Source organism: Alligator mississippiensis, chromosome 1 (genome assembly GCF_030867095.1).
Source record: "Alligator mississippiensis isolate rAllMis1 chromosome 1, rAllMis1, whole genome shotgun sequence".
Lineage (NCBI taxonomy): Eukaryota > Metazoa > Chordata > Crocodylia > Alligatoridae > Alligator > Alligator mississippiensis.
In genome coordinates, this window is record NC_081824.1 from 179,222,539 (window position 1) to 179,236,542 (window position 14,004).

Below are 14,004 nucleotides of genomic sequence, written 5' to 3' on the forward strand. Positions count from 1 at the left end.
AACCAGATTTTTGCAACAGAAAAAAATTTAATTGCAAGCTTTCAGGCACAAATGCCCTTTGCCAGGCATTGGAGAAAAGATTGTAAAAGTTCTCCTGGGTAGAAAGGAAAGTTTGTATTTCATAGGAGAGTTGAAGGTGGTAAAAATCTCCTGTTTGGAAAAGTTAATTTTATATTCAGATTAGGCTCAGAGAAAGGTTGGAATAGTCTGTTTACCTTGAAATTGTTTGTTGGCAAGCAGGATGTATTCATATTCCCTTCTGGTTATGGTGTTTCATATTTCACAGATGAATAAATAGATGGGATACTCCTCTGGGCAGAAATTTCTTCTCTTTAAATAATGCACGTTTATGCTGTATGTGTTTGCTCATGCTATACATTTATATACAGACTCATACTGTGATCGTGTGCATGTATGGGTAACAGTATGGACACACAGTATATATAGTATACATGCAAAAGTTTGCATGTGAATGTGATTATTTCTATAGGAATTCTGCCCATCTCTTGTTTCTCAGATTAAAAAACAGTAACTTCCCTGCCTTGAACCAGAACATGAATTTCACTCTTATCTTGAGAAGATGTACTTGCCTGAAACAACTTACTTTTCTTTTTAATTTAAGAACATGGGTTCTTCAGTGCCTGCTGTACTACAGCTGTCTTTCAGGGTCAGAAGTCCATTGACTTTCACTATCCGTTGCATAGCAATAAGTACTGTATATAGAAAAATAAGACACTGTTGTCCAGCAACATTGTTTAAGGATATTTCCATAGCTCTATTTCTATAGCTATACAAAATGTTTTAAAATCAGCCTAGATCTTACCAGTTGATAAAAATCTGCTGGACTTATTCAAAGACCGTTTTTTTCTTCCACAGACATAAGAGTATGAGATAAATAATTGTCTTCTGTGTGTTTTATGAGAAATATTTTTGCAAACCCTTAAAATACATTATTATGCCACAGACTCTCAGATGTATGAAATGATAGATTCCTGCATGCATCTATGGTGCTTAATTTTTACTTAAATGCCCGTCTCCCACTGTGGGATCTAAAAATATAAACTGATTCTTCTTAAGCGCCCTGTGTCCTCTGTTCCCTACTCCCTCCCCCTCCATTTTCAAACCAGAGGCCACTTATTACAGAGAATGGAAACTTTGACAACATTTCCTGTGACTTCCTGTTCACCTCATCCTGAAAAAGGTGCTGTGGATTATCTCAGCCATGTCACACAATATACATCTATCACCTTTTACAAAAGCAGGGAGCAACCATGCCTGTGCCGGTGAAACAGACTTTTATGACATATTACAGACTTAAAAAAACCCACAGTTTGTCTTCATCCTGGCAGAATAAGATGATTTTATATGAATGCAAAGTTGTCCAATTATGGTTATGAAGTCACAGTCCACACAGTGGAATCATTTTGGTTAAAGGGTAGCAGAGACCCTTCCAAGACACTGAAATTCTACTTGAAGACTCAAGGTTTATCCCTTCTTCCAGAAATAGTTGATAACATTTAGCAGCACTGGAAAAAAAGAGAGAGTTTGTAATTCTTTTGCACCCTCTTTCTGAACTGCCCCCTCCAACAGCAAAAAAGTTTAATGTGTTTTTAACACCCTTTGTGAGTTCTGGGCAAAAAGGAAACCTTAATGCTGAATCATAGGACATGCTACAGATATGTAGACGTACAAATATTATTATTAGCAACTAGGAACCACAGGCCGGCTTACTGATGGACTAACACACTTTTGCAAAACAGAGGACACATCTTTGACAGATACATATTATAAACCTTGTTTCTTCTCTCCTGAGATAAAGTAGCAACAATGCCACTGAAGTCAATGGAATTACACAACATAAAGGCCTGTACATGTTCATAATAAATCCCCTCATATTTTAGTAGATCTTTACACAAGTTAGTTACCTGAGAGGACATAGAGTTCCCATTAGAAAAAGATCTGTTGCATCAAACAGAACAATGGGTGCATCTGCACGTTGCCCTAGTAGCAACGCGCTTCGTTGCCGTATGGCACAGAACAGTGACGTAGTGATCACATGGGTCTGCATGTGATTGGCAGCTATGTCACCATAGTGGTGCACTCCCCTGGTATAGCACACCACTATGGCGATGTAGTAGTGAAATCTAACCATGCACTGTGCGCATGACACAGTACAGGTGGTTACGGCGCTGTGCTTTAGTACTTCCAAAAGGAAGTACTAAAGCATAGTGCCGTAGCAACGTTGCCATACAGTGATGTGTAGACATGCCCAATAATGACTAAAATCTGTGATGCTTGTATAAGGCCAGGGGGAAAGGCCAGGGACTCTCTCTTTCTGCATGTATGTGTATATAATCACTATTCAGAGTACTTAGCCCTTGTATAATACTTTTCATACATAGATACCAGAACACTTGTCTCCAACCCTCTGCAGCACATAATCCTTAGTATAGTACAAGTACTTTACACTTATGTACACGATCTCTTTACATCCAAGGGGTTCAAAGACTTTACAAGCATCAAGTAATCTATAACTATAAGGCACTTGTACACATACTCCAGGGGTGGGAGGGTGGTGCTTTAATTAGAACAGCTCTGAGACCTGCTCTAATTAAAGTGCCATTGTGTCTCCTGTAACAGTGCCCTCACACTTAAAAATGGTGGCAGGGCCGCTTGAACTAAAGTTCATTCGACAGGTGCCCATGCCACCATTTTTAAGCATGAGGATGCTGATACACGAGATGCAGAAAGCTGCTGGAGCATGCGATTTGAGTCTGCTCTGATGCACTGGAATTCCAGTGCGTTGTAGCAGCCTCCATGCTCATGTATAGGCACCCATAGAGTCCTTTGTGGCAGAATACATATTAGTCTACCCATTTCACTGAAAGGCAAACTAAGACAAAAAGAAACACCCCCAAAGACATTCAGTAAGTCAGTAGCAGAACAGGGCCAGGAACAGAGCCTATAAATCCTTGGCTCGGGTTCTGTGCTGTACTGAGTGTCTGTTTGGCACAACAGGTAGAGCAACAGAGGGAAGGGGAGAGAAGCTTTCAGAACCACAGCTGACTTCTTGATAGTCAAGGTAGCTTTACACTGATATGAATGTTGGCATTGATTAGTGAAACCTAGAGGCTGCTCTAAATTCAACCAGCTTCCTATAGTCATTACCAGACTATATGTTTGCTGAGCACTGGTTGCAACACAATTTTCCCTACCTCTGCTCTCTTCCCACCTTAACATACACCCTATGGTGGAGTCCAGCTGTGTGAAGGTCTGAGGTGAGAAGGCAGTAGAGCAATTACAAGCAAGCCAGCTCTGGCTTAACAGAGCTCCCTTACATCAGAGTAATTCTCAGCTAGCATGAGCTGATTGTCTCCTGGCCTCTCTGAACTACTGAAGCAGTGTAAAAGGGACTGGAGTGGAACCAACATGTGACACCTTATTCTCAGTCTTATGCTTCACCCACCACCCTGTGCCTCATCCTTAGGATGTTCAGAAGCATGCTGTTCGTGTGACTTCCATCCTCTTCCTGACGTGCAGTTCAGTCTTGTATTTCCTCTGAGGTCATCAGTGGCTACTTTTCTTATAAAATATTAGCCAAATCATTCTCAGTCACACTGACACAAACATAGAGGAAGTCGGTTGACTTATGTAGAATTGCTTTATGTTAATCTATTTATGTATACATTTTATAATAAAGCTGGACTTACTGTCAGAAAGAATCAGTGAAATGGTACCTTGCACTGAGAGGGCGCTATCACCATTCACAGATACTGAGATAGATAAGCAGTAATAGATACACCGGTTCTGAAAATCTATTTTTAATACACAGAGAAAGCCTGTTATTTCGCAGAGATGGATCATAGAGAAGTAAGGCTGGAAGGGACTTCAAGAGATCATCTAGTCCAACCCTGGGATCAAACTTGTGACTTTGGTGCTATTAGTACCAGGCCCCGATCATCTATTAACATGGAATCGCATTCAACATGAGGATAGTTTGCAGTCATTGTTATTAATAGCAGGGTGATACTGAAGTATGCAGAGATTGGGTATTCTGTTCTATTCTATATAGGTTATTATACCACATTTATAACCAGATTAGTGTATTGAGAGTGTAACTAAAACTTGTCATGTGAGTGTTCTCCCATCCTCTCCCCAGACGAAGAAGCATGTGAAGTACAGTCTCTTCTTTCAGTACTGTTTTTGTTATGTTTTTTAACATGCACATGGTACTATGTGTTCATGGTAGAGGAGGCAAGGTCACATAAATGTGTCTTGCACTTGGGGTGGAAGGCAGTAAAATTTGTGATAGTCCCTAGGCCTGGGGGGAGTGTGCTCCACCATCTCAGACCAACCTCCTGAGGAAGTTCTCCCTCCTGCACAGATGAGCTTTACCCCTTCAAGAGAGTTGAAGAGGATGAGCTTTACCCCTTTTTCACAAATGAGCTTTACCTTCTATTGTGCTAGTGAAGAAAAAATGTCAACCCTGGTCTCCATCCCAGAGTGTTAAGCAATCTTTTAGATATTCTGTGGCTTGTGCTGTAGAAAACCTGGAAGATTAGGACCAAAAACTTGAACTCAATTCAAAATCCTATAGGAAGCCAGGATAGAAAGCAGAGTATATATGTGATGTGCTCACGGGAGTCTACATTACTGAGGAGACAGGCAACAGAGTTCTCTTCTGGCTGGAGAAGCTTCATACTCCAGTATATCACACTCCTGGGCCTCATACAGAAGAGTATGAACTTTTGGTTCCTCTGGGACAACTAGCAATGGTGTACCTTATGCCTCCACTAGTTGTCCCCAGGGAACACCTGTGCCATGCACCCTCTGGTGTGTAGTAGGTTACCCTGGGTAGGGTAGGGGAGGCTGGGGCCAGCACTGGGGCTGGCCCCCGCAGTCTTACCTGGGGGCCTCCTGGGGCTGCAGCAGTAGCAATCCTGTCACTCAGAGCCTGGCCAGCAGCCACAGCACAGCTCCAGCTGGCCCTGCTCTGGGTTTGAGTGACACATGCTGCCGCTGTATGTGCCGCTCCATTTTTTTTTTTGTATGGGTTTTTCTGACCCCTGGATATCCAGGGGTCAAACCCAACCCCTGCCCCCTGCACTGCTCCTTTGCAGCACGGAGAACTGCTGAACAGGTGGTATGTGGTGTCGCAGATGTGTACCGCGTGCTGCAGATATGTACTGCATGCTGCAGACGTGGCGCCACAGACATGTACCACATACCGCACGGCTGCACTTGCCTGGACGCAGCCCTGAAGGCTAGTAGATGTGGCTGAACTGCACAGTGTATTCTTATTACAACATGTGTTTTTAAATAAAGTATTATAATTAATTGGCCACTGCACTGGCCTTCCTTCAAGCCTACAGCTGTGTTCCAGGGTTAGTAACTTGAAGCATTACAGAAAACCTTTCCTGAAATAATCCATTCTTTTTGTGGGAAGATTTTTATATGCTAACAGAAGATGTGCGTGTCAGCAAAATAAACATAATTATTTCATACATCATTATTTCCCACCATACTCCAGAAGTGTCAGTCTCGGAAGCAAAGCTGTTTACTCTAATGTCCTGCTTTGGAACGTGAAAGCCACTTGTGGACAGTCTAAATTCCTCTTCTTCAGATTACTTCTGATTAATCGTGTACTGGTATTCCTGGAGATCCTTGAAGGACTGAATGAGTGCAGATGTTGCAGAAAAAGTTTTTTTGTGGGAAGATCTCTTTTCCTGCGCAATATTTGAAATAAAACAACATTGCTTTCACTGGAAAGCATATGTGCTAATTCCCAGTGGCTCTGTCTGTCTGGGGGATTGCCAACTCACCTCTGGCTCTACAAATTCGGAGATCTTTCTGCCTCTCTTCCCTCCTGTGTCTTCACTGCAAAAAAAACATACCAAGACAGCTAGCTCAAAATAGCTGTCGTGGTACAAAATCCTAGCTGAGCTAAGTCATCTTTGATGTAGCTAAACCATGGGCAACCCCAAACTCTCATTTCAGGGTTTACCTAAACTGCTCCATATTCCCGATCCTTTTTGTTGCCCTTCTCTGTGCCTTGTGCCGTACACATATATGGGGGAAGAACCACAGCGAACATCCCTATTTGTGGGGCAGCGAGTCTGCAGCAGCTGACAATCTGTATGGAGAATTCACTATTGCAGGGGTTTTCAACCTTTTTGCATCATTGTACCCCCAGCGGTCGGACACAGAGCAGTGTACCCCTGGCTGGGGGGGTAGGGGGGGGAAGGGGAAGGGGAGTGTTGTGCAGCTGGATGGCAAGCAGTGAGGGGGGGGCTTCCCCTGCCCCCCGTGTCTGGCTGGGTGGGCAGCACCTGTGCAGCAGTGTAGGATGCTGCGTGGCGGCGCTCCGTCCCTACCCACCTGCATGTACCTCCTGGGGCCATCTCAAGTACCCATAGGGGTATGCATATGCCCGGCTGACAACTCCTGCACTATTGCACAGCATCTTTTAGTCATTTAGCACAGTATAAAGTAGGTATCAAATATTATCAAAACAGCAAAGTACCATTTTATGGTTACATTGCACCAGTGTACCATGACTAAAAAGAGCAGGCTGGGAACCAATCAGACAGACCCAAGCTGGTTTCTAGAAAAACAGAGCTGTTCAAACAGGTGAGCCCAGCAGCACTGTACCTAGACTCCTGGTGGCTCCATCACTTCTCGGCCCCTTGAAGGCTCAGATCAAGTGTTCCCCCATCCTTCTATTGTTAGTCCCTCGCCTGGGCGCTATGTATTTCCCTACTGGCTTTGTCAGCTTTTTTTTTTTGATTTACAATGCTAAACATCTACTAATAAATATCAGGCCCCCCTTTGCTGGAGATAACGATAACAATAATTGGACAACGGAAACCTCCCCACCATTTTGGGGCCCCCTTTCTGTCTGGTGACTGCCTGGTTCGCCCATGCCCTAAGTATCACTTGCACACAGGCTCTTACCAGGATTTCAGTGGGGCTGACTTGACCCCTAAACACTTCGGCTTGGCTTGTGCAGAGAAATGACTCCTCACCTGATTTTTCTAATCAGAAAAGCTATAAAGCGAAAGCAGCAGAAATACTACCCAGGTTAGAGAAGGCAAACCTACCTCTCCATTGCTACTTTCCCGCTCTCCCTCCCAGCCCCCCTAACCTGCGCGGCTGGGAGAGGCTGAGCGGCCTGCGTCTTCCAAGGGCCCCTTACAGCCGCAAGGCAGCGGCCCCCCTGGATCCTCTTGGTGAAAAGAAACTCGGTTGAGGCTTCAAAACAGCGGCGGCAAGACATATCTAGTAAGATCAAGCGAGGGATGGAAAATGGATGGTGTATCTTTACCCACAGAGGTTGAAACGGTTTTTTTTCTTTGCTAGTGAACAATGGAAACTTTTTGTTGTTGTTAGTGTTTCCCTCCAGCGGTCCTGCCAAGCCATAGAGGAAAAAAAAAAAAGAAAGAAACTTGTTCCGCTGAGTTCAACCCCAGACAAGCTCACAACTTCCTTCCTGCTTTCCTACCCCCTCCCCTCTCCTCTCCTCTCCTCTTCTTTTGCAGCCCGGCGCACGGCGGAGGCATTCCCGAGCCGGCGGCGGGCGGGGAAGGGCTGAGCCCCCGGCCCACGACCACGGAGCGGCCGCCGCCGCCCCCGCCCCGCGCTGCACCCGCGCACCTCGGCTCTGGCTAACTCGATTTGTCATTTTTTTATTTAAAAACCCTCTCATTCAATATACATGTATAACAGTTGACTGCTTCTACAACAAAAAAAAATCATCTCGATCTGGATATCTGGAGGAGGAAATCATTTCTGGAGCGGGCTGGTCTCCGCGTTTCTGCGGGTGTTTCAAAGCGATGTGAACTGCAAGCAGGGCTCTGAACTCTGCATGAATCCCTCACGTCCTAGGTAAGTTTGGACTGCTTCATTTGACTTACCCCCCTCCCCCCCCCCCCCCCCCCCCCGCTTTGCTTCCTGAGGGGTCTGTGTTTCCCAGGAAGAGCAGGAGCAGGAGGGGGGTGCAGGGTGCAGGCTCGGGTTCTGGGTCAAAAGCAATGGCAGGCGTTTCATAATGCTGCTCAAAAAGGCATTTCTGCAAATGCCATTTCAAGCCTCCTCTCCACGATGTCATGAGCAGCTGTCCTGCGCCCCTGGCCCACATCAGCAGCAGGCAGGAATGCCTTTTTGTTGGCAAAAGGCATCAGGACTCGTGGTAGAGGTGATCGCTTTTATTAGGCCAACTCGATTTTTGCACAAAAAAAGAAAAATGTCTTTAGTGGACAAGGATCAGGCATAGGAGAACAGATTGTAAAAGTTCTCCTTTTTATTGGCAAGAATTCAGTGGCAGGAAGAGGCTGCTAGATCTTTCCCACCCCCCTGTTAAACACTTGAAGAACATGTAAAAGACAGAAAAATAGGGCTGTTAGACTCTCTGAAGAGACTTCTGCAGCCAGAATAAAGCGAGCTGTCAGCAAAACTGCCGTTCATTACCTCTCTGGACAGTTTAGCATGAGAGGCTTTCAGTTTGTTCTTCTGAGGCATAGGAGATATGTGTCCAAATGTGCTTCTCCTGGACATACCCGTAGGGATGCGCACATCAGAGCCACACATTTGCACGCATGACATCTGCACACACCTGGACACTCGTGCAGCTGCACAGCATCACAACATGAACCCAGAACAAAGAGTGGGTTGATGTAATTCCAGAAGTACATGTAAACACAAGCACCCTGCCATCTTTGACTGTGTGCGCACACAGACACACACATATGGGATGTGTATGTGTGTGCACACCTGCAAACCGGAGTGAATAGTGAATAAATTCCAAATGGGATTTATATACATACAGCGCAACATACAAAGGCATTTTGTGACACATAGATTCACAGGGACGTGCAGAAATATAACATGGGCAGAAACACAAGCGGGCACAGATCCATCCATATGCACATGATCTGTCGCTTGTGTGCCCATATGGTACCTCACATATATGAGATATTCTCATGCCTATCTCGCATGCATAGAATTTACATGTTGCAGTGTGAAAAGAAGCCTGTAATTCAAACAGTACATCCATACTTGTACAGAGGAGACATACATATAGAAAGAAACATAACATACAAAAAAGACACACCAACAAAGAGGGCCAGAAACACACATGGGTGCAAAGGGTCACTCACTTAAGTGGAATCACTTGCATATTGAGCATACACAGACAGGCAGAGCTATGTACACTCATATAGATGTCCATATATGGAACCTTGTTTCATAGACACAAGACACAAGCTAGACACCCATGCTGTTTCAAGTGTGTATGGCAGGCTGAAGAGATGGATACATAAATATATACCATAGAGATTTGCTATACAGAGTAAATGTGTCAGGATAAGGCTTAATATATATAAAGCTAAACAAAGCCATACAGATGAGCACAAACATACAGGGAGATTAGGACATACCTGGATGGAGATGAGCTTTTCTTTATGACTGAAGAGGACAGGATTAGAAGTAATGGCCTCAAGTTTCAGTAGGGGAAATTTAGGTTGGAGATTACAAGAAATTTTCTGATAATAAAGGTGCTCAAGCATTGGAACAGGCTACCGAGGAACACAGTAGAATCTCAAATCCTTGGAAGTTTTCAAGAGCAGGCTGCACAGACATGTAACTGGGATGGTTTAAGGCGTAGTTTCTCAACCTGTGGTACGCATACCCCTGGGGGTACGTGAGACACAGGCAGGGGGTACATGGGTACCCCAACACTGTCTCTCGCCCTCTTTTCCTCTCAAAACTATGGCAAAAAAATTGGTGCAATTAAAAAAATTAAATTTCCCAGTAATAATTTGGTTCAGCCCTCCTAGCTCTAGCTAACATCACCTCTGGCCTAGGTACATACTTGAGTTGTGCACCCCTGGTGTAAAAGGTGGCAACCCTACCGACACCAGATCAGACATCTGTCATATGGCCTTATATACACAGCCCTTCTTCCAACATACGGCACACATTAGTCTTCAGATACAAAATCCCCTGGAAAATTGAGTGTTTGGGGTACTTATTAAAATTTTCAGAAGTTAGGGAGTGCTTGCTACTTAAAAAGTTGAGAAACATTGGTTTAAGGGACCATCCTGTCTTGAGTACAGAGGTTGGACTAGATGTGAGGTCCCTTCTAGCCCTTCTTTCCTACGATCCAATGGAATGGATCTTTAGTATACAAAGCTGCCCAAAAATATACAATTATATCTACAGGATCATATGATAGAGATATCATATCAAATTATATGGTGAACCCTGAAGAAACACAGAGGAGTCCGAAAGCTTGCTTGATCTTCATATTGTATTCAGACAGACACATAATAAAAGATATCACATATACCCAAAGAACCTTGACAGGCACATTATATACCCAAATACATATATATAGCAAAAAGATGTCACCTGTAGTTACTGTAGACACTAGAGTCAATTTTTTGGTTAAAAATTTCGACTTTTGGGCCTTCTGGAAAAAAAATTCAGCCAAAGACCCCCATGTTTTTGACCCAAAACATGAACATGTGGATTTGCAACATGCTGCTGGGGGCAGCTCATGGGTATTGTAGTCTCGGTGCCTCATGTTCCTCTTTCTTGTCTATGGGGTGGTGTGCTGGCTGGACTACACTACCCATGATGCTGAGGGGGCTTATCCCCTCTGTGTGTGTAGGGGGAGCCTGCATGTGTGTATAGGGGAGGCTGTGTTTATGTGTGTAGTGGAGCTTTCAAGTGTGTATGAGGGAGCGTGTGTGTGTGCGTGCATGCAGGGGGAGCCTGTATATGTGTATAGGAGAGCCTGTGTGTGTGTAGGGGGAGCCTGTGAGTATAAGGGAGGCTTTGTAGGGAGCCTATACATGTGTATAGGGGAGCGCGCGCGCGCCTGTGGGTGTGTAGGGGAGCCTGTATATGTATAGGGGAGGCTGCGTGTATGGGTGCAGGGGAGTCTATATGTGTGTATAGGGGAAGCTGTGTGTATAGGTGCAGGGGAGCCTATATGTATGTGAAGAGGAGGGTGTGCATGCATGCACGTGTGTAGGGGAGCCTGTGTGTGTATAGGGGAAGCTGCGGGGGGGGGTGTAGGTGGAGGGGAGGCTGTCGGGAGGGAAGCTGCTTCACACAAGCTGGAAGCCGGGCGGGGGCGGGCAGGCCGCTCTGCAGTCGGGGTGGGGGCGGCCGCTCGGCTCCTGCCCCGCGCTGACCCGACCCGCGCGTGTCTCCGCAGCTGATCCGCGCATGGAGCCCGGGGCGGAGGCCAGGTCCGCCCCCGCGTCGCCCTCCCGCCCGGCCGGCGATGCCGCGGCTGCCTGGACGCCCCGCACAGGCTGACCCCTACGGCGGCGGCCCGGCCCCTGCGCGCCCGGGCTCGGGACTATGGCCGTGTACTACTACGCGCTCAACAGCCTGGTGATGATGAATAGCAGCAGCGAGGCGAAGCGCGGCGCCAGCCCCGGCCCCGACGGCGGCAGCAGCAGCAGCCGTCCCTCGGCGCCCCCGGCCCTGCTCGTCCCGGCCCGGCTGAGCCCTGCGCCGCCCGCCCGCCCCCCGCGGCCCCGCGAGCTGCAGCACGTGCAGGTGACCCAGCGCGTTGGGCTCTTCGAGGCCCGCATCCGGGCGCGCAGCCCCCAGCCCCGCCCGGCCCCGCCCGACCCCACAGCAGCCCCGGACCCAGGCGCGGAGGGCGCCCCGGAGCCCCGCGCCGTCGAGGGGGCTATGCAGAGCGGGCCCGGGTGCTGCAGTGGCTGGGCGGGCTGTAGGGCACCCGAGGGGGAGCTCCCCGCTGGTGGGGGCGGCAGCAGCAGCATTCCTGCCGTGGTCATCACGGACCTGGGGGCGCAGGAGGAGCAGGGTGGCGAGGGCCCCCCCGCCACGGTGCCACTGCGTAAGCTGTCCTCCTCCTCCGCCTCGTCCACCGGCTTCTCCTCGTCCTGGGAAGAGTCCGAGGAGGACGTCTCCAGCGACCCCGAGCGGCCCCTGGAGCCTGCCTCCGCCTTCCTGCAGACCCTGGATCAGCACAAGCCCCGCGTGGTGAGTCCTGCCAAGAGCAGCCTCCCTCATGCCCCCCAGCACCTGCCTCCTCAGGTGTCCCCAGGTCCCCCCCACCTCTTCATGGGTCTCTAGGTCCCCCCTTCCCCCTCTCCTCTGCACCCACTTCCTCAGGTGACCCCAGGTTTCCCCCTTTTTCCCCCAACCCTGCCTCCTCAGGTGTCCCCAGATCCCCCCCACCTCCTCGGGTGTCTCCAGGTCTCCCCCACTCCTCTTACACCTGCCTCTGCAGGTGTCCCTAGGCCCCCCCACCTCCTCCTTTCCCCCTGCCACCTGCCTCCCCAGGTCCCCCCACCTTCTCAGGTATCCATCTCCTACTCCCCGTATCTGCCTCCCCAAGTCCCCACACCCCCTGCCCTCCTACTAGCCACCACCTCCACCAGGTTCTGCACCTTAATTTGTCCTCTTGCCCCCATTTCCTTCCCAGCCTTGTTCCCAGCCCTGCTGATGAGAGGTAGGGGACAGCTCAAGTCTTAGTCCCACAAAGAGAGACAGTCTCCTGTCAGCCTTGGGAGCAAGTTTTCTGATGCCATTGCAGGAAAAGACCTGGATATTGTCTCTTAACATAACTTAAAGGAGGCTTCCCCCCTCCCAACCATTGTTAACCGCTACTCCAGTGTGCTTATTCAGTTCTGATGAAGGCCAAGCTAGGCACGCGACTCTGTCTGACTTGGTAGAGATCAGAATGAGTTGGAGGTGTTCTGGAGAGACTTGAGGGCTTTTAAGAGCCTCTTTCTCTCTCTCATACACACGCATAGAAATCATCACTAGTAACAGGATGAAAATTAATTGCTTTGTAGATCTTGTTTAAGTGCCCAGTTTTGCAGTATTTAGGCTTGTAGTCCTTGGGTAGGAGTTTTGTCTGTCTCCAGACCATTTGTCTCTAACTATTTCACCTCAAGTCGCTGTGCTGCTCTTTTCTCACTAGCCCTGGTTTTAGTCCGGCATAACTTCTCTGGCTTCTGAGGAGTTCCCTTGGCTTACGTGGGTGCAAGAGAGGGGGGAATCAGGCCTAAGTATTTCTTCTTCAAAATGTAATCCCAGTGGGCCTCTATCTAGTTGTCTATTTTAGCATTTATAGTGCTGCTGAGTACCGTCTCATCTGAGCACCTTCTACCACCAAGTGATAGCTAAGTCCCTTGTAGACTTAATGGGATCTGGGGTACTTTTCCTTTGGAATAAAAACTGCTTGGGGAAAGATTAATATTCCTTATTTCTTGTTAGTTATGCATTTATGCTGATTCTTTCGGGGGTGGTTTTTAGCGTGCTTAGGGTGTTTTAGGTAGAAGGGGTGTTGGTGTTATATAACACTCTGATGGTAGGAAGGACAAGGAAACTTTTCCAATATTTCTGAAAAAGGTAGTCATGCTGTGGGTTTCACTGATCTAGAGAAGTTTGCTCCACATCTGGATATTCTCCATCGAGAATACCTTTTCCCCAGCTCCTTTATGCTCAGTCCTGGGCTCTGTGATCTGCATTGTCTCTGTGGAGTGCAGCTGTCTATGGTAGAATGCAATTTGGTCTTTAATGTACCTGGGGCTTGATCCATTAATTGCTTTGAGATTAAAACCAGAGCCTTCGACTGGCAAATCCTGAAAGATGTGGAGCCACCCACCTGTCTCATTTATTTCAAGAGGAGTAACAAGTCTCATCATCTTCCAGCGATTTGATTTATTAAGCTTACGTATCCTGTAATATGTGATAGTGAAACTCCTATTAACTTAAGTGGCATCAGGACATGTGGCATAAGAATCTAATTAGAATAGAAGGATGAAGCCCATCGCAGAGAAAGGATGTAATGCCATTTATCAGGATGCAGCAAGAAACACTTTTGTTTAACTGCCTGTTTCTTCATGTAGCAAGGATTGAAAGCCAGTTCTGTGCTGGCCAGAGAGGCAGCAGGGTAGAATGGCAGTTGAAAAAGTTGTGAATGTTATGGCCTGTAAAGTTTTGAGAGAGGTT

At 47.3% G+C, this 14,004-nt stretch overlaps 1 protein-coding gene and 1 long non-coding RNA gene across 4 annotated transcripts in view; one reads left to right on the plus strand and one right to left on the minus strand.

Moving 5' to 3' along the window:
• Positions 1–3,642: 3,642 nt before the first annotated feature.
• On the minus strand, positions 3,643–7,430 carry LOC132244822 (uncharacterized). Of its 2 annotated transcripts, XR_009456604.1 has the most exons (3): positions 7,101–7,427; positions 5,823–5,877; positions 3,643–5,726 (listed from the first exon to the last, which is right to left on the minus strand). It is a non-coding gene; the product is annotated as an uncharacterized LOC132244822 (long non-coding RNA). The 2 variants fall into 2 exon arrangements; XR_009456603.1 differs by having other exon boundaries at positions 3,643–5,877; positions 7,101–7,430.
• A 135-nt stretch (positions 7,431–7,565) lies between these two features.
• ITPKB (inositol-trisphosphate 3-kinase B) overlaps positions 7,566–14,004 on the plus strand; it is a 96,573-nt gene continuing 90,134 nt past the window's right edge. The window contains exons 1-2 of one of the 2 annotated variants that reach the window (XM_006272616.4): positions 7,566–7,884; positions 11,222–12,024. In XM_006272616.4, the coding sequence (XP_006272678.1) occupies positions 11,371–12,024 (654 nt within the window). In that variant the 5' untranslated portion in view covers positions 7,566–7,884; positions 11,222–11,370. The remainder of the gene's footprint in view (positions 7,885–11,221; positions 12,025–14,004) is intronic. The other variant, XM_019483105.2, reaches the window with a different exon arrangement.